We start from the raw sequence: 21,054 nt of genomic DNA, 5'->3' as shown, positions 1-21,054 counted from the left end.
TCTCCAACTCCTATGAGCACAGAGTCCATGCGACACAGACACGTGACATCCCTACAGTATCCAACTCCAATGAGCACAGAGTCCATCCGACACAGACATCTGACATCAACACAGTATCCAACTCCGATGAGCATATAGTCCATCCGACACAGACATGTGACATCCCTCCAGTATCCAACTCCTATGAGCGCAGGGTCCATGTGACACAGACACGTGACATCACTACAGTCTCCAAATCCTATGAGCACAGAGTCCATGCGACACAGACACGTGACATCACTACAGTATCCAACTCCGATGAACACAGAGTCCATGTGACACAGAGACGTGGCATCACTACAGTATCCAACTCCTATGAGCACAGAGTCCATACGAACCAGACATGTGACATCACTACACTCTCCAACTCCTATGAGCACAGAGTCCATGCGACACAGACACGTGACATCCCTACAGTATCCAACTCCAATGAGCACAGAGTCCATCCGACACAGACATCTGACATCAACACAGTATCCCACTCCGATGAGCATATAGTCCATCCGACACAGACATGTGACATCCCTCCAGTATCCAACTCCTATGAGCGCAGGGTCCATGTGACACAGACACGTGACTTCACTACAGTATCCAACTCCTATGAGCACAGAGTCCATGTGACACTGACATGTGGCATCACTACAGTATCCAACTCCGATGAACACAGAGTCCATGTGACCCAGACACGTGACATCACTACAGTATCCAACTCCGATGAGCATAGAGTCCATGCAACACAGACATGTGACATCCCTACAGTATCCAACTCCTATGAGCACAGAGTTCATGTGACACAGACACGTGACATCACTACAGTCTCCAACTCCTATGAGCGCAGAGTCCATGTGACACAGACATGTGACATCACTACAGTATCCAACTCCTATGAGCGCAGAGTTCATGTGACAAAGACACGTGACAGCACTACAGTGTCCAACTCTGATGAGCACAGAGTCCATGTGACACACACACGTAACATCCCTACAGTATCAACTCCTATGAGCACAGAGTCCATGCAACACAGACACGTGACATCCCTACAGTATCCAACTCCTATGAGCACAGAGTCCACGTGACACAGACACGTGACATCCCTACAGTATCCAACTCCTATGAGCGCAGAGTCCACGTGACACAGACACGTGACATCACTACAGTATCCAACTCCGATGAACACAGAGTCCATGTGACACAGACACGTGACATCACTACAGTATCCAACTCTGATGAGCACAGAGTCCATGCGACACAGACACGTGACATCACTACAGTCTCCAACTCCTATGAGCGCAGAGTCCATGTGACACAGACACGTGACATCACTACAGTATCCAACTCCTATGAGCGCAGAGTTCATGTGACAAAGACACGTGACAGCACTACAGTGTCCAACTCCGATGAGCACAGAGTCCATGTGACACACACACGTAACATCACTACAGTATCCAACTCCGATGAACACAGAGGCCATGTGACACTGACACGTGACATCACTACAGTATCCAACTCTGATGAACACAGAGGCCATGTGACACAGACACGTGACATAACTACAGTATCCAACTCCGATGAGCAAAGAGTCCATGTGACACAGACACATGACATCACTACAGTATCCACTCCTATGAGCGCAGAGTCCATGCGACACAGACATGTGACATCACTACAGTATCCAACTCCAATGAGGACAGAGTCCATGTGACACAGAGACGTGACATCACTACAGTGTCCAACTCCGATGAGCACAGAGTCCATGCGACACAGACATGTGACATCACTACAGTATTCAAATCCTATGAGCACAGAGTCCATGCGACACAGACACGTGACATCCCTACAGTATCCAACTCCTATGAGCACAGAGTCCATGCGACACAGACACGTGACATCACTACAGTATCCATCTCTGATGAGCACAGAGTCCATGCGACACAGACATGTGACATCACTACAGTATCCAACTCCTATGAGCGCAGAGTGCATGCGACACAGACATGTGACATCACTACAGTATCCAACTCCTATGAGCATCAGAGTCCATGCGACACAGACACGTGACATCACTACAGTATCCAACTCTGATGAGCACAGAGTCCATGCGACACAGACATGTGACATCACTACAGTATCCAACTCCTATGAGCACAGAGTCCATGCGACACAGACACGTGACATCACTACAGTATCCAACTCCGATGAGCACAGAGTCCATGCGACACAGACACGTGACATCACTACAGCATCCAACTCCTATAAGCACAGAGTCCATGTGACGCAGACACGTGACATCACTACAGTATCCAACTCCTATGAGCACAGAGTCCATGTGACACAGACACGTAACATCACTACAGTCTCCAACTCCTATGAGCACAGATTCCATGTGACACAGACACGTGGCATCACTACATTATCCAACTCCTATGAGCACAGAGTCCATGCGAAACAGACACGTGACATCAATACAGTATCCAACTCCTATGAGCACAGATTCCATGTGACACAGACACGTGGCATCACTACAGTATCCAACTCCTATGAGCACAGAGTCCATGCGACAAGTACGTGACATCACTACAGTATCCAACTCCTATGAGCACAGAGTCCATGCGACACAGACACGTGACATCACTACAGTGTCCAACTCCTATGAGAACAGAGACCATGCGAAACATACACGTGACATCAATACAGTATCCAACTGCTATGAGCACAGAGTCCGTGCAACACAGACACGTGATATAACTACAGTATCCAACTCCTATGAGCACAGAGTCCATGCGACACAGACACATGACATCACTACAGTATCCAACTCCTATGAGCCCAGAGTCCGTGCGACACAGACACGTGACATCACTAAAGTATCCAACTCCTATGAGCACAGAGTCCATGCGACACAGACACGTGATATAACTACAGTATCCAACTCCTATGAGCACAGAGTCCATGCGACACAGACACATGACATCACTACAGTATCCAACTCCGATGAGCACAGAGTCCATGCGACACTGACACGTGACATCCCTACAGTATCCAACTCCTATGAGCACAGAGTCCATGTGACACAGACACGTGGTATCACTACAGTATCCAACTCCGATGAACACAGAGTCCATGCAACACAGACACGTGACATCACTACAGTCTCCTACTCCTATGAGCACAGAGACCTTGTGACGCAGACACGTGGCATCACTACAGTATCCAACTCCTATGAGCACAGAGTCCATGTGACACAGACACGTGGCATGACTACAGTATCCAACTCCGATGAACACAGAGTCCATGTGACACAGACACGTGACATCAATACAGTATCCAACTCCGATGAGCATATAGTCCATCCGACACAGACATGTGACATCCCTACAGTATCCAACTCCTATGAGCGTAGGGTCCATGTGACACAGACACGTGACATCACTACAGTCTCCAACTCCTATGAGCACCCTAGTCCATGCGACACAGACACGTGACATCACTACAGTATCCAACTCCGATGAACACAGAGTCCATGTGACACAGACACGTGAGTTCACTACAGTATCCAACTCCTATGAGCACAGAGTCCATGTGACACAGACACGTGGCATCACTACAGTATCCAACTCAGATGAACACCGAGTCCATATGACCCAGACACGTGACATCACTACAGTATCCAACTCCGATGAGCATAGAGTCCATGCGACACAGACATGTGACATCCCTACAGTATCCAACTCCTATGAGCCCAGAGTTCATGTGACACAGACACGTGGCATCACTACAGTATCCAACTCCTATGAGCACAGAGTCCATGTGAAACAGACACGTGACATCACTACAGTATCCAACTCCTATGAGCACTGAGTTCATGTGACACAGACACGTGACATCACTACAGTATCCAATTCCGATGAGCACAGAGTCCATGCGACACAGACATGTGACATCCCTACAGTATCAACTCCTATGAGCACAGAGTCCATGCAACACAGACACGTGACTTCCCTACAGTATCCAACTCCTATGAGCACAGAGTCCATGCGACACAGACATGTGACATCACTACAGTATCCAACTCCTATGAGCACAGAGTCCATGCGACACAGACACGTGACATCACTACAGTATCCAACTCCTATGAGCACAGAGTCCATTCGACACAGACACGTGACATCCCTACAGTATCCAACTACTATGAGCACAGAGTCCATGCGACACAGACACGTGAAATCACTACAGTATCCCACTCCTATGAGCACAGAATTCATGCGACACAGACACGTGACATCACTACAGTATCCAACTCCTAAGAGCACAGAGTTCATGTGACACAGACACGTGACATCACTACAGTATCCAACTCCGATGAGCACAGAGTCCATGTGACACAGACACGTGACATCACTACAGTATCCAACTCCTATGAGCACAGAGTCCATGCGACACAGACACGTGACATCACTACAGTATCCAACTCCTATGAGCACAGAGTCCATTCGACACAGACACGTGACATCCCTACAGTATCCAACTACTATGAGCACAGAGTCCATGCGACACAGACACGTGAAATCACTACAGTATCCCACTCCTATGAGCACAGAATTCATGCGACACAGACACGTGACATCACTACAGTATCCAACTCCTAAGAGCACAGAGTTCATGTGACACAGACACGTGACATCACTACAGTATCCAACTCCGATGAGCACAGAGTCCATGTGACACAGACACCTGGCATCAGTACAGTATCCAACTCCTATGAGCACAGAGTTCATGAGACACAGACACGTGACATCACTACAGTATCCAACTCCTATGAGCACAGAGTCCATGCGACACAGACACGTGACATCACTACAGTATCCAACTCCGATGAGCACAGAGTCCATGCGACACAGACACGTGACATCACTACAGTATCCAACTCCTATGAGCACAGAGTCCATGCGACACAGACACGTGGCATCACTACAGTATCCAACTCCTATGAGCACAGATTCCATGCGACACAGACACGTGGCATCCCTACAGTATCCAACTCCTATGAGCACAGAGTCCATGCTACACAGACATGTGACATCACTACAGTATCCAACTCCTATGAGCACAGAGTCCATGTGACACAAACACCTGATATCACTACAGTATCCAACTCCTATGAGCACAGATTCCATGCGACACAGACACGTGACATCACTACAGTATCCAACTCCTATGAGCACAGAGTCCATGTGACACAGACACGTGACATCACTACAGTATGCAACTTCGATGAGCTTTGAGTCCATGCGACACAGACATGTGACATCCCTACAGTATCCAACTCCTATGAGCACAGAGTCCATGCGACACAGACACGTGACATCACTACAGTATCCAACTCCTATGAGCACAGAGTCCATGTGACACAGACACGTGACATCACTACAGTATGCAACTTCGATGAGCTTTGAGTCCATGCGACACAGACATGTGACATCCCTACAGTATCCAACTCCTATGAGCACAGAGTCCATGCGACACAGACATGTGACATCACTACAGTATCCAACTCCTATGAGCACATAGTCCATGTGAAACAGACATGTGGCATCACTACAGTATTCAACTCCGATGAGCACAGAGTCCATCCGACACAGACACGTGACATCACCACAGTATGCAACTCCGATGAGCATAGAGTCCATGCGACACAGACATGTGACATCCCTACAGTATCCAACTCCTATGAGCACAGAGTCCATGTGAAACAAACACCTGATATCACTACAGTATCCAACTCCTATGAGCACAGAGTCCTTGTGACACAGACACGTGACATCACTACAGTATCCAACTACTATGAGCACAGAGTGCATGTGACACAGACATGTGACATCACTACAGTATCCAACTCCGATGAGCACAGAGTCCATGCGACACAGACACGTGACATCCCTACAGTATCAACTCCTATGAGCACAGAGTCCACGCGACACAGACACGTGACATCACTAAAGTATCCAACTCCTATGAGCACAGAGTTCATGTGACACAGACACGTGACATCACTACAGTATCCAGCTCCGATGAGCACAGAGTCCATGCGACACAGACACGTGACATCACTACAGTATCCAACTCCGATGAGCACAGAGTCCATGCGACACAGACACGTGACATCCCTACAGTATCCAACTCCTATGAGCACAGAGTCCATGCGACACAGACACGTGACATCACTACAGTATCCAACTCCTATGAGCACAGAGTTCATGCGACACAGACACATGACATCACTACAGTATCCAACTCCGATGAGCACAGAGTCCATGCGACACAGACACGTGACATCACTACAGTATCCAACTCCGATGAGCACAGAGTCCATGCGACACAGACCCGTGACATCCCTTCAGTATCCAACTCCTATGAGCACAGAGTCCATGCGACACAGACACGTGACATCCATACAGTATCCAACTCCTATGAGCACAGAGTCCATGCGACACAGACACGTGACATCACTACAGTATCCAACTCCTATGAGCACAGAGTTCATGCGACACAGAGACGTGGCATCACTACAGTATGCAACTCCTATGAGCACAGAGTTCATGCGACAGAGACACGTGGCATCACTACAGTATCCAACTCCGATGAGCACAGAGTCCAGGCGACACAGACACCTGGCATCACTACAGTATCCAACTCCTATGAGCACAGAGTCCATGCGACACAGACACGTGCCATCACTACAGTATCCAACTCCTATGAGCACAGAGTCCATGCGAACCAGACACGTGACATAACTTCAGTATCCAACTCCTATGAGCACAGAGTCCATGCGACACAGACACGTGACATCCCTACAGTATCCATCTCCAATGAGCACAGAGTCCATGCGACACAGACACGTGACATCCCTACAGTATCCAACTCCTATGAGCACAGAGTCCATGCGACACAGACACGTGACATCACTACAGTATCCAACTCCTATGAGCACAGAGTCCATGCGACACAGACATGTGACATCACTACAGTATCCAACTCCTATGAGCACAGAGTTCATGCGACACAGACACGTGGCATCACTACAGTCTCCAACTCCTAAGAGCACAGAGTCCATGCGACACAGACACGTGACATCACTACAGTATCCAACTCCTATGAGTACAGAGTCCATGCCACACAGACACGTGACATCACTACAGTCTCCAACTCATATGAGCACAGAGTCCATGCGACACAGACACGTGGCATCACTATGAGCACAGAGTACATGCGACACAGACACGTGGCATCCCTACAGTATCCAACTCCTATGAGCACAGAGTCCATGCTACACAGACAAGTGACATCACTACAGTATCCAACTCCTATGAGCACAGAGTCCATGCTATACAGACACGTGACATCACTACAGTATCCAACTCCTATGAGCACAGAGTTCATGTGACACAGACACGTGACATCACTACAGTATCCAACTCCGATGAGCACAGAGTACATGCGACACAGACACCTGGCATCACTACAGTATCCAACTCCAATGAGCGCAGACTTCACACGACACAGACATGTGGCAACACTACAGTATGCACTCCTATGAGCACAGAGTCCATGCGACACAGACATGTGACATCACTACAGTGTCCAACTCCTATGAGCACAGAGTCCATGCGACACAGACACGTGACATCACTACAGTATCCAACTCCTATGAGCACAGAGTCCATGCGACACAGACATGTGACATCACTACAGTATCCAACTCCTATGAGCACAGAGTCCGTGCGACACAGACACGTGACATCACTACAGTATCCAACTCCGATGAGCACAGAGTCCATGTGACACAGACACTTGGCATCACTACAGTATCCAACTCCTATGAGCACAGAGTCCATGTGACACAGACACGTGGCATCACTACAGTATCCAACTCCTATGAGCACAGAGTCCATGCGAACCGGACACGTGACATCACTACAGTCTCCAACTCCTATGAGCACAGAGTCCATGCGACACAGACACGTGACATCCCTACAGTATCCAACTCCAATGAGCACAGAGTCCGTGCGACACAGACACGTGACATCACTACAGTATCCAGCTCCGATGAGCACAGAGTCCATGCGACACAGACACGTGACATCACTACAGTATCCAACTCCGATGAGCACAGAGTCCATGCGACACAGACACGTGACATCCCTACAGTATCCAACTCCTATGAGCACAGAGTCCATGCGACACAGACATGTGACATCACTACAGTATCCAACTCCTATGAGCACAGAGTTCATGCGACACAGACACATGACATCACTACAGTATCCAACTCCGATGAGCACAGAGTCCATGCGACACAGACACGTGACATCACTACAGTATCCAACTCCGATGAGCACAGAGTCCATGCGACACAGACCCGTGACATCCCTTCAGTATCCAACTCCGATGAGCACAGAGTCCATGCGACACAGACACGTGACATCCCTACAGTATCCAACTCCTATGAGCACAGAGTCCATGCGACACAGACACGTGACATCACTACAGTATCCAACTCCTATGAGCACAGATTTCATGCGACACAGACACGTGACATCACTACAGTATGCAACTCCTATGAGCACAGAGTTCATGCGACAGAGACACGTGGCATCACTACAGTATCCAACTCCGATGAGCACAGAGTCCATGCGACACAGACACCTGGCATCACTACAGTATCCAACTCCTATGAGCAAAGAGTCCATGCGACACAGACACGTGCCATCACTACAGTATCCAACTCCTATGAGCACAGAGTCCATGCGAACCAGACACGTGACATCACTTCAGTATCCAACTCCTATGAGCACAGAGTCCATGCGACACAGACACGTGACATCCCTACAGTATCCATCTCCAATGAGCACAGAGTCCATGCAACACAGACACGTGACATCACTACAGTATCCAACTCCTATGAGCACTGAGTCCATGCGACACAGACACGTGACATCACTACAGTATCCAATTCCTATGAGCACAGAGTTCATGCGACACAGACACGTGGCATCACTACAGTCTCCAACTCCTAAGAGCACAGAGTCCATGCGACACAGACACGTGACATCACTACAGTATCCAACTCCTATGAGTACAGAGTCCATGCCACACAGACACGTGACATCACTACAGTCTCCAACTCATATGAGCACAGAGTCCATGCGACACAGACACGTGGCATCACTATGAGCACAGAGTACATGCGACACAGATACGTGGCATCCCTACAGTATCCAACTCCTATGAGCACAGAGTCCATGCTATACAGACACGTGACATCACTACAGTATCCAACTCCTATGAGCACAGAGTTCATGTGACACAGACACGTGACATCACTACAGTATCCAACTCCGATGAGCACAGAGTACATGCGACACAGACACCTGGCATCACTACAGTATCCAACTCCAATGAGCGCAGACTTCACACGACACAGACATGTGGCAACACTACAGTATGCACTCCTATGAGCACAGAGTCCATGCGACACAGACATGTGACATCACTACTGTGTCCAACTCCTATGAGCACAGAGTCCATGCGACACAGACACGTGACATCACTACAGTATCCAACTCCTATGAGCACAGAGTCCGTGTGACACAGACATGTGACATCACTACAGTATCCAACTCCTATGAGCACAGAGTCCGTGCGACACAGACACGTGACATCACTACAGTATCCAACTCCGATGAGCACAGAGTCCATGTGACACAGACACCTGGCATCACTACAGTATCCAACTCCTATGAGCACAGACTCCATGTGACACAGACACGTGGCATCACTACAGTATCCAACTCCTATGAGCACAGAGTCCATGCGAACCGGACACGTGACATCACTACAGTCTCCAACTCCTATGAGCACAGAGTCCATGCGACACAGACACGTGACATCCCTACAGTATCCAACTCCAATGAGCACAGAGTCCATGCGACACAGACACGTGACATCACTACAGTATCCAACTCCTATGAGCACAGAGTCCATGCGACACAGACACGTGACATCACTACAGTATCCAACTCCTATGAGCACAGAGTTCATGTGACACAGACACGTGGCATCACTACAGTCTCCAACTCCTATGAGCACAGAGTCCATGCGACACAGACACGTGACATCACTACAGTATCCAACTCCTATGAGCACAGAGTCCATGCGATACAGACACGTGGCATCACTACAGTCTCCAACTCCTATGAGCACAGAGTCCATGCGACACAGACACGTGGCATCACTACTCCTATGAGCACACAGTCCATGCGACACAGACATGTGACATCACTACAGTATCCAATTCCTATGAGCACAGAATCCATGCGACACAGACAAGTGATCATCACTACAGTATCCAACTCCTATGAGCACAGAGTCAATGTGACACAGACATGTGACATCCCTCCAGTATCCAACTCCTATGAGCACAGAGTTCATGTGACACAGATATGTGACATCACTACAGTATCCAACTCCGATGAGCACAGAGTTCATGTGACCAAGACATGTGACATCACTACAGTATCCAGCTCCGATGAGCACAGATTCTATGCGACAAAGACACGTGACATCCCTACAGTATCAACTCCTATGAGCACAGAGTCCATGCAACACAGACATGTGACATCCCTACAGTATCCAACTCCTATGAGCACAGAGTCCACGTGACACAGACACGTGACATCCCTACAGTATCCAACTCCTATGAGCACAGAGTCCACGTGACACAGACATGTGACATCACTACAGTATCCAATTCCGATGAACACAGAGTCCATGTGACACAGACACGTGACATCACTACAGAATCCAACTCTGATGAGCACAGAGTCCATGCGACACAGACACGTGACATCACTACAGTCTCCAACTCCTATGAGCGCAGAGTCCATGTGACACAGACACGTGACATCACGACAGTATCCAACTCCTATGAGCTCAGAGTTCATGTGACAAAGACACGTGACAGCACTACAGTGTCCAACTCCGATGAGCACAGAGTCCATGTGACACACACACGTAACATCACTACAGTATCCAACTCCGATGAACACAGAGGCCATGTGACACTGACACGTGACATCACTACAGAATCCAACTCTGATGAGCACAGAGTCCATGCGACACAGACACGTGACATCCCTACAGTATCCATCTCCAATGAGCACAGAGTCCATGCAACACAGACACGTGACATCACTACAGTATCCAACTCCTATGAGCACAGAGTCCATGCGACACAGACATGTGACATCACTACAGTATCCAACTCCTATGAGCACAGAGTTCATGCGACACAGACACGTGACATCACTACAGTATCCAACTCCTATGAGCACAGAGTCCATGCAACACAGACACGTGGCATCACTACAGTCTCCAACTCCTATGAGCACAGAGTCCATGCGACACAGACAGGTGGCATCACTACTCCTATGAGCACACAGTCCATGTGACACAGACACGTGGCATCCCTACAGTATCCAACTCCTATGAGTACAGAGTCCATGCTACACAGACACGTGACATCACTACAGTATCCAATTCCTGTGAGCACAGAATCCATGCGACACAGACACGTGACATCACTACAGTATCCAACTCCTATGAGCACAGAGTCCATGCTATACAGACACGTGACATCACTACAGTATCCAACTCCTATGAGCACAGAGTTCATGTGACACAGATATGTGACATCACTACAGTATCCAACTCCGATGAGCACAGAGTACATGCGACACAGACACCTGGCATCACTACAGTATCCAACTCCAATGAGCGCAGAGTTCATGTGACACAGACACGTGGCATCACTACAGTCTCCAACTCCTATGAGCACAGAGTCCATGCAACACAGACACGTGGCATCACTACAGTCTCCAACTCCTATGAGCACAGAGTCCATGCGACACAGACACGTGGCATCACTACTCCTATGAGCACACAGTCCATGTGACACAGACACGTGGCATCCCTACAGTATCCAACTCCTATGAGTACAGAGTCCATGCTACACAGACACGTGACATCACTACAGTATCCAATTCCTGTGAGCACAGAATCCATGCGACACAGACACGTGACATCACTACAGTATCCAACTCCTATGAGCACAGAGTCCATGCTATACAGACACGTGACATCACTACAGTATCCAACTCCTATGAGCACAGAGTTCATGTGACACAGATATGTGACATCACTACAGTATCCAACTCCGATGAGCACAGAGTACATGCGACACAGACACGTGACATCACTACAGTATCCAACTCCTATGAGCACAGAGTCCGTGCGACACAGACACGTGGCAACACTAGAGTGTCCAACTCCTATGAGCACAGAGTCCGTGCGACACAGACACGTGGCAACACTACAGTGTCCAACTCCTATGAGCACAGAGTCCGTGCGACACAGACACGTGACATTACTACAGTGTCCAACTCCTATGAGCTACAGTATCCAACTCCTATGAGCACAGAGTCCGTGCGACACAGACACATGACATCACTACAGTATCCAACTCTTATGAGCACAGAGTCCGTGCGACACAGACACGTGACATCACTACAGTATCCAACTCCTATGAGCACAGAGTCCGTGCGACACAGACACATGACATCACTACAGTATCCAACTCCTATGAGCACAGAGTCCATGCGACACAGACACGTGACATCACTACAGTATCCAACTCCTATAAACACAGAGTCCATGCGACACAGACACATGACATCACTACAGTATCCCACTCCGATGAACACAGAGTCCATGTGACACAGACACGTGACATCACTACAGTATCCAACTCCGATGAGCATAGAGTCCATGCGACACAGACACGTGACATCCCTACAGTATCCAACTCCTATGAGCACAGAGTCCATGTGACACAGACACGTGACATCCCTACAGTATCCAACTCCTATGAGCACAGAGTCCATGTGACACAGCCACGTGGTATCACTACAGTATCCAACTCCGATGAGCACAGAGACCATGTGACACAGACACGTGGCATCACTACAGTATCCAACTCCTATGAGCACAGAGTCAATGTGACACAGACATGTGACATCCCTCCAGTATCCAACTCCTATGAGCGCAGGGTCCATGTGACACAGACACGTGACATCACTACAGTCCCCAAATCCTATGAGCACCGAGTCCATGCGACACAGACACGTGACATCACTACAGTATCCAACTCCGATGAACACAGAGTCCATGTGACACAGACACGTGACTTCACTACAGTATCCAACTCCTATGAGCACAGAGTCCATGTGACACAGACACGTGGCATCAATACAGTATCCAAGTCCGATGAACACAGAGTCCATGTGACCCAGACACGTGACATCACTACAGTATCCAACTCCGATGAGCATAGAGTCCATGCAACACAGACATGTGACATCCCTACAGTATCCAACTCCTATGAGCACAGAGTTCATGTGACACAGACACGTGGCATCACTACAGTATCCAACTCCTATGAGCACAGAGTCCGTGCGACACAGACACGTGACATCACTACAGTATCCAACTCCTATGAGCACAGAGTCCGTGCGACACAGACACGTGACATCACTACAGTATCCAACTCCTATGAGCACAGAGTCCATGCGACACAGACACGTGACATCACTACAGTATCCAACTCCTATAAACACAGAGTCCATGCGACACAGACACGTGACATCACTACAGTATCCAACTCTAATGAGCATAGAGTCCATGCAACACAGACATGTGACATCCCTACAGTATCCAACTCCTATGAGCACAGAGTTCATGTGACACAGACACGTGGCATCACTACAGTATCCAACTCCTATGAGCACAGAGTCCATGTGAAACAGACATGTGACATCACTACAGTATCCAACTCCTATGAGCACAGAGTTCATGTGACACAGACACGTGACATCACTACAGTATCCAACTCCTATGAGCACAGAGTCCATGCGACACAGACACGTGACATCCATACAGTATCCAACTCCTATGAGCGCAGAGTCCATGTGACGCAGACACGTGACATCACTACAGTATCCAACTCCTATGAGCACAGAGTCCATGCGACACAGACACGTGACATCACCACAGTATGCAACTCCGATGAGCATAGAGTCCAAGCGACACAGACACGTGGCATCACTACAGTATCCAACTCCTATAAGCACAGAGTCCATTCGACGCAGACACGTGACATCACTACAGTATCCAACTCCTATGAGCACAGAGTCCATGCGACACAGACACGTGACATCACTACAGTTTCCAACTCCTATGAACACAGAGTCCATGTGACACAGACACGTGACTTCACTACAGTATCCAACTCCTATGAGCACAGAGTCCATGTGACACAGACACGTGGCATCAATACAGTATCCAAGTCCGATGAACACAGAGTCCATGTGACCCAGACACGTGACATCACTACAGTATCCAACTCCGATGAGCATAGAGTCCATGCAACACAGACATGTGACATCCCTACAGTATCCAACTCCTATGAGCACAGAGTTCATGTGACACAGACACGTGGCATCACTACAGTATCCAACTCCTATGAGCACAGAGTCCGTGCGACACAGACACGTGACATCACTACAGTATCCAACTCCTATGAGCACAGAGTCCGTGCGACACAGACACGTGACATCACTACAGTATCCAACTCCTATGAGCACAGAGTCCATGCGACACAGACACGTGACATCACTACAGTATCCAACTCCTATAAACACAGAGTCCATGCGACACAGACACGTGACATCACTACAGTATCCAACTCTAATGAGCATAGAGTCCATGCAACACAGACATGTGACATCCCTACAGTATCCAACTCCTATGAGCACAGAGTTCATGTGACACAGACACGTGGCATCACTACAGTATCCAACTCCTATGAGCACAGAGTCCATGTGAAACAGACATGTGACATCACTACAGTATCCAACTCCTATGAGCACAGAGTTCATGTGACACAGACACGTGACATCACTACAGTATCCAACTCCTATGAGCACAGAGTCCATGCGACACAGACACGTGACATCCATACAGTATCCAACTCCTATGAGCGCAGAGTCCATGTGACGCAGACACGTGACATCACTACAGTATCCAACTCCTATGAGCACAGAGTCCATGCGACACAGACACGTGACATCACCACAGTATGCAACTCCGATGAGCATAGAGTCCAAGCGACACAGACATGTGACATCACTACAGTATCCAACTCCAATGAGCACAGAGTCCATGTGACACAAACACCTGATATCACTACAGTATCCAACTCCTATGAGCACAGAGTCCGTGCGACACAGACACGTGACATCCCTACAGTATCCAACTCCTATGAGCACAGAGTTCATATGACACAGACATGTGACATCACTCCAGTATCGAACTCCAATGAGGATAGAGTTCACGTGACACAGGCATGTGACATCACTACAGTTTCACCTCCTGTGAACCTAAGGTCACTGGAAATAAAAACACTTCAGATGAAATAATATTTTGAAAATACATTAGATCGCTCATCGCATATTGTTATAAGAGCTGGAAGGTTGTACTTGGGCTGATATAACAGCCTTATTTTGTACCTCTGGATGTTAATAGAGCAGAATTTCCTCTCATTTCTCTGTCAGGACTGCATAGGCTCAATTTATATTAAATCCGGTTATGGCATATTTCAGAAAAGTGACGAATGACCAGTTACCCGTGATATGTGAGCCTCTGAATGAAGCCAAATGCATCCTTCCATTCATCTAAGTAGAGCAGTCTGTCCAAAGCTTCAGGACTGGAGGAGACTCCATGCCATGAATGCTGAAGACCTGAGTGTTCTCGAGAGCTGTCTCCATGGATGAGTACTAGGCTGTGTCCACATCCTGAGAGGCAGGCTTTGAACAGTCTCTCTCTCTGCTGCTCACAGAGCTGTCTCCCTTGAACGGTCTCTGCGTCCACTACTCACAGAGCTGTCTCCCTTGAACGGTCTCTGAGTCCACTGCTCACAGAGCTGTCTCCCTTGAACAGTCTCTGTGTCCACTGCTCATAGAGCTGTGTCCCTTGAACAGTCTCTGTGTCCACTGCTCACAGAGCTGTCTCTCCTGAACAGTCTCTGTGTCTACTGCTCACAGAGCTGTCTCAGAGCTGTGTCCCTTGAACAGTCTCTGCGTCCACTGCTCACAGAGCTGTCTCCCTTGAACGGTCTCTGTGTCCACTGCTCACATAGCTGTCTCCCTTGAACGGTCTCTGAGTCCACTGCTCACAGAGCTGTCTCCCTTGAACGGTCTCTGCGTCCGCTGCTCACAGAGCTGTCTCCCTTGAACGGTCTCTGAGTCCACTGCTCACAGAGCTGTCTCCCTTGAACGGTCTCTGCGTCCGCTGCTCACAGAGCTGTCTCCCTTGAACGGTCTCTGCGTCCGCTGCTCACAGAGCTGTCTCCCTTGAACGGTCTCTGAGTCCCCTGCTCACAGAGCTGTCTCCCTTGAACGGTCTCTGAGTCCGCTGCTCACAGAGCTGTCTCCCTTGAACGGTCTCTGAGTCCGCTGCTCACAGAGCTGTCTCCCTTGAACGGTCTCTGCGTCCACTACTCACAGAGCTGTCTCCCTTGAACGGTCTCTGAGTCCACTGCTCACAGAGCTGTCTCCCTTGAACAGTCTCTGTGTCCACTGCTCATAGAGCTGTGTCCCTTGAACAGTCTCTGTGTCCACTGCTCACAGAGCTGTCTCTCCTGAACAGTCTCTGTGTCTACTGCTCACAGAGCTGTCTCAGAGCTGTGTCCCTTGAACAGTCTCTGCGTCCACTGCTCACAGAGCTGTCTCCCTTGAACGGTCTCTGTGTCCACTGCTCACATAGCTGTCTCTCCTGAACAGTCTCTGTGTCTACTGCTCACAGAGCTGTCTCAGAGCTGTCTCCCTTGAACAGTCTCTGTGTCCACTGCTCACAGAACTGTCTCCATGGATGAGTACTGCCTGTGTCCACATCCTGAGAGTAGGTTGTCCCTGCTCCCAGAGTATCAGCCTCTCTTGTATTCTAGAGATCTCTTGTCGCTGAAAGACTGCTGTTGATGAGGACTGAACTCTCTTCGTGCCTTGAGCAGAGCCAGGCTGGAAACCAGAATCAGGCCTCGTGCAATGAAAGCAGCCCCTGAGCCTGCAGCCTGTCAGGAAATGCAAACGTAGCACAAGGTGAGAGAGCTCCTCTGCAGTGGCATCTTACTTCAAACTGCTCCTAAGTCCCTTGAATAGCAGGGACCATCTGGAGGCGGCCGCATTTCAGGAAACTCTTGGATGAGGGATGTGCTGGGTCTTTCCGTGCTGGGTTCTTGGCAGATTGATGACCACAATGCTGTTGGTTTGCCCCGTCCAGTCGTCCAGTTGCAGCTGCATTCGTACCAAGGAGTTGTGATCAGAGAAGTGCGTACTAAGGAGGCATGAGCAGGGCGAGTCTCATCTTTCATCTTTATTGATGGTTTGGGAATAGATTATCAGGTTTCTGATCCCCACCTCCTGCTGAAAGCCCTGACAGTGACAGGAGACATTCACTGGTCTTCCGACAGACACCAGTTTGGTCACTTGGCCACCTCCAGGTCCTGAAAGCTCCCTGTCCTCTGCGGGACCTCCTAGGTTCCATACTGCCCATCTCATCTTCAAACTCTATGTGGAAACGCTTGTGCTCTTCTCACAGATAACCGAAGTATACAGAAAAGTGTGGCTGGAATGCTTGAATTCCTCGCAGCCACTGGTACTTACTTGGGCCACATCCCAGTCCATCGTTATCTTGCGCACTGTGCCACCTCTGTTGGACCCAGCCTTCTGGAAATCAGTCCCAACCCTGCACCAATGGGTACAGTCCAGCCTGGTCTGCCAGGCCATCTCCTCCCTGAAACGGAATACAAGCAGCTCTAGACCTCTTCAACCCTGGTTGGAGCTCTTCAGTCGGGTGTAGCTTGGTTCCAGCAGCACAGTGACCACAGGACCCATGTTTAGGGATACCCCTTGCAACTAGTTCATCGCACTAATATATTCAAAAAGTGATGGGAGGTACGCCCAGCACAACATACAGCATGGGGCAGTGGGTCAGCAAACGTCGTGCATTCCCTCCCTAGCACTGTGCAAACGTTTTCCTCGTCACATGGGCACAAGCAAACAAAAAAATGCAGGGCAGTGCCAGGGCTCATGGGCTAAGACTATACCCTCCTTGTGTTTTCTTCCCTCCCTTTCCCACCTTTTGACATCCTTTTGTGTTAAAATTGTGTTGAGAGGTTGCAGTAATTCAAAACCAATAGTACCTTACCTTTGAATCAACAAGAAAAAATAATTTCCTATGTGATGCATTAAAACGAAAAGGTGGTTCTGTTCCTGTTCTAAGTACTCTTGCTTGGTAGGAAGCTGTACTGCTAGATTAATTGTGAGAAATCAGGTTGTTGGTTGGAGGGCTGCTGTGACCCTTCTCAAGCAACAGCCACAATCCATGTCAGAAAGAACCACAAAAAGTCACTAAATCAAGCTGTGATTAAGCCTCTGGTAGCCTGACACAAAAGCAGTCCCCCTTAAGTTAGAGGCATGTGTAAAGTATGTATGCAGCACACAAAGCGTAATAAAGTGAAAATATAACACAAGAAAAATCCCACACCACTTAAGTCAAAATACAGTACATTTTATCAAATTATCTGACACTAAATCAACAAAAGTCCAATAAGTAGAACCTGAGTTATGAGTTTTTAAAGGTTTTAGTAAAATCTAGTGCCTAAAAGATCAAAGCACCAACTAAGGACATATAGGGGGTCATTCTGAGTTTGGCGGGCGGCGGAGGCCGCCCGCCAAAGTTCCCCCGTCGAAAGACCGCTCCGCGGTCAAAAGACCACAGGGGTCGTTTCGACTTTCCCGCTGGGCCGGCGGGCGACCGCCAAAAGGGTGCCCGCCGGCCCAGCGGGAAAGACCCTGCAACAATGAAGCCGGCTCCGAATGGAGCCGGTGGAGTTGCAGGGGTGTGACTGGTGCAGTTGCACCTGTCGCGATTTTCACTGTCTGCAAAGCAGACAGTGAAAATCTTAATGGGGCCCTGTCAGGGGCCCCACGACACCCGTTCCCGCCATCCTGGTTCGGGCGGTGTAAACCGCCAGAAACAGGCTGGCGGGAAGGGGGTCAGAATCCCCATGGCGGCGCTGCAAGCGACGCCGCCATGGGGGATTCTCTGGGCCAGGGGAAATCCGGCGGTAAACTGCCGGATCCCCTTTTCTGACCGCAGCTTTACCGCCGCGGTCAGAATGGCCCTGGAAGCACCGCCAGCCTGTTGGCGGTTCTAACGTTGCCCTCCACCCTGGCGGTCAGAGACCGCTAGGGTTGGAATGAGGGCCATAGTCATGCAAGATTAAGGCGAAGTTGAGAACCATGCTCATCTGCAATGGCAAGCCGTTCGGATGCACAAAGTGAATTGGGCCCCGTCTCCGCTTTCCTTCGGACTTAAAAGAATGTTTGGAGAACAATGTCTTAGAAGTAAAGTTCTTTGGGCAAAGGCAGCTAGTGGTGTCCAAGAAGAAGGCGTTGTCGTCGGAGAGCTGCTGGATGAAGTCATGGTGAAGAGTTCTACTTTCGTACTTAGTATTTTTTTTTTAAAGTCGAAAATCTCCAGTGGGATGGGACTGCAAGCTGAGTCCAACAAGGGCTCCAGAAGGCTGGATACTCTTCCAGAGAGAAGCCATTGAACAGGATTTTCTGCTGCAAAGAAAACCATAGCAGGAACTACCAGGAAGTTTGGCCAACCAGTGATAAACCTTAGGCAAATCAATGAGGAGGTAGGTCCCAGTCTTCTCTCAGTTCTCAGAGCACTTTTTGGCAGAAAAGTTTATAAGTCCCAAGTTGGGGATTTGGGTTATCTAGCCCTATCCTGCCACCACCCTTTACCTTTTTTGTGACTGTCTAGTAGGAACACACAAAGGGTAAATGCCACTCACACCCAGTAATGTGACCCAGAAACCAGCTGCAGGCACCATATATTTAGGACATGAAAATGGCAACTTTTTAAAAGTGGAATTTTCAGAATTGTGATTTAAATCTGGCTTTAACAGTGAAAAGGCGTTTAAATTACAATTACATCAAACATGATTCTTGTAACTGTTCCCAAACAAACGTTACCATGTAATTAGATGAATTAGATGTAATAAGATAACTCAATGTTAATCTGTGAGAGAGGTAGGCCTCCCTGTAGTGAATTGCAAATTTAGCAGTTTTTCACAACCAGGACATGTAAAACTTAAAAGTACATGCCAGCTTTTTAAATACAATGCCCCCTGCCCTGTCTATTAAAAAGATAGTTTTAGGCTTGGCAAAGGACTTGTTCGGCCAAGTCGAATTGACGGTTTAAACTACATACACAGAAATGGCAACAGAAATGGTGGCACAATAAGAGCTGCAGGCCCACTAGTAGCTTTTTATTTACAGGCCCTGGATATATGGTATACCACTTTGCTAGGGACTTAGACATAAATTAAATACCCTCATCAGGTGTTAACCAATGTTTCCATGTTGTAGGGAGTGAGCACGAGCACTTTAGCACTGGTTAGCAGTGGTAAAGTGCACAAAGGCTTATGGGCAACAAAAACACATTCAGCAAAATAGGAAGGGAGCAGGCAAACGTTCGGATCAAGACCAATCTAAGCCTGACAGGACTAACACTAATATTATATGGCATGGTTAATTTAAATGTAGATGCTTTAGTGTTATTGTTTCTCATTGTCTAATCAATTTTCTTTATTTCTCTCTCATCGTAGGCCCCAACAACTCCCCCTCGTGTTTCAGATGAACCCAATGGCCCCGTGATTTGTCTCAAACCTGTGGAGCAGCCGATAAGCACGGACCCCCAGGGTAAGGGCCGAAAGGGTGTTAGGCTATTACAGGGGACACTCAAGGGGGTTTAATGTCAGGAGCCGATGTG

The 21,054-nt window shown here is 48.6% G+C and overlaps 1 protein-coding gene across 1 annotated transcript in view; it reads left to right on the top strand.

The window, feature by feature from the left end:
* The window catches only part of CLCN1 (chloride voltage-gated channel 1), a 609,758-nt gene that overhangs the window by 511,649 nt on the left and 77,055 nt on the right, over positions 1-21,054 (top strand). The window contains exon 18 of the mRNA XM_069242656.1: positions 20,891-20,984. Within this exon, the coding sequence (XP_069098757.1) occupies positions 20,891-20,984 (94 nt within the window). The remainder of the gene's footprint in view (positions 1-20,890; positions 20,985-21,054) is intronic.

Source organism: Pleurodeles waltl, chromosome 7 (assembly GCF_031143425.1).
Source record: "Pleurodeles waltl isolate 20211129_DDA chromosome 7, aPleWal1.hap1.20221129, whole genome shotgun sequence".
NCBI classification, from domain to species: domain Eukaryota; kingdom Metazoa; phylum Chordata; class Amphibia; order Caudata; family Salamandridae; genus Pleurodeles; species Pleurodeles waltl.
Note: the sequence above shows the minus strand (reverse complement) of the source record. Positions and strands in the feature narration are given on the sequence as shown.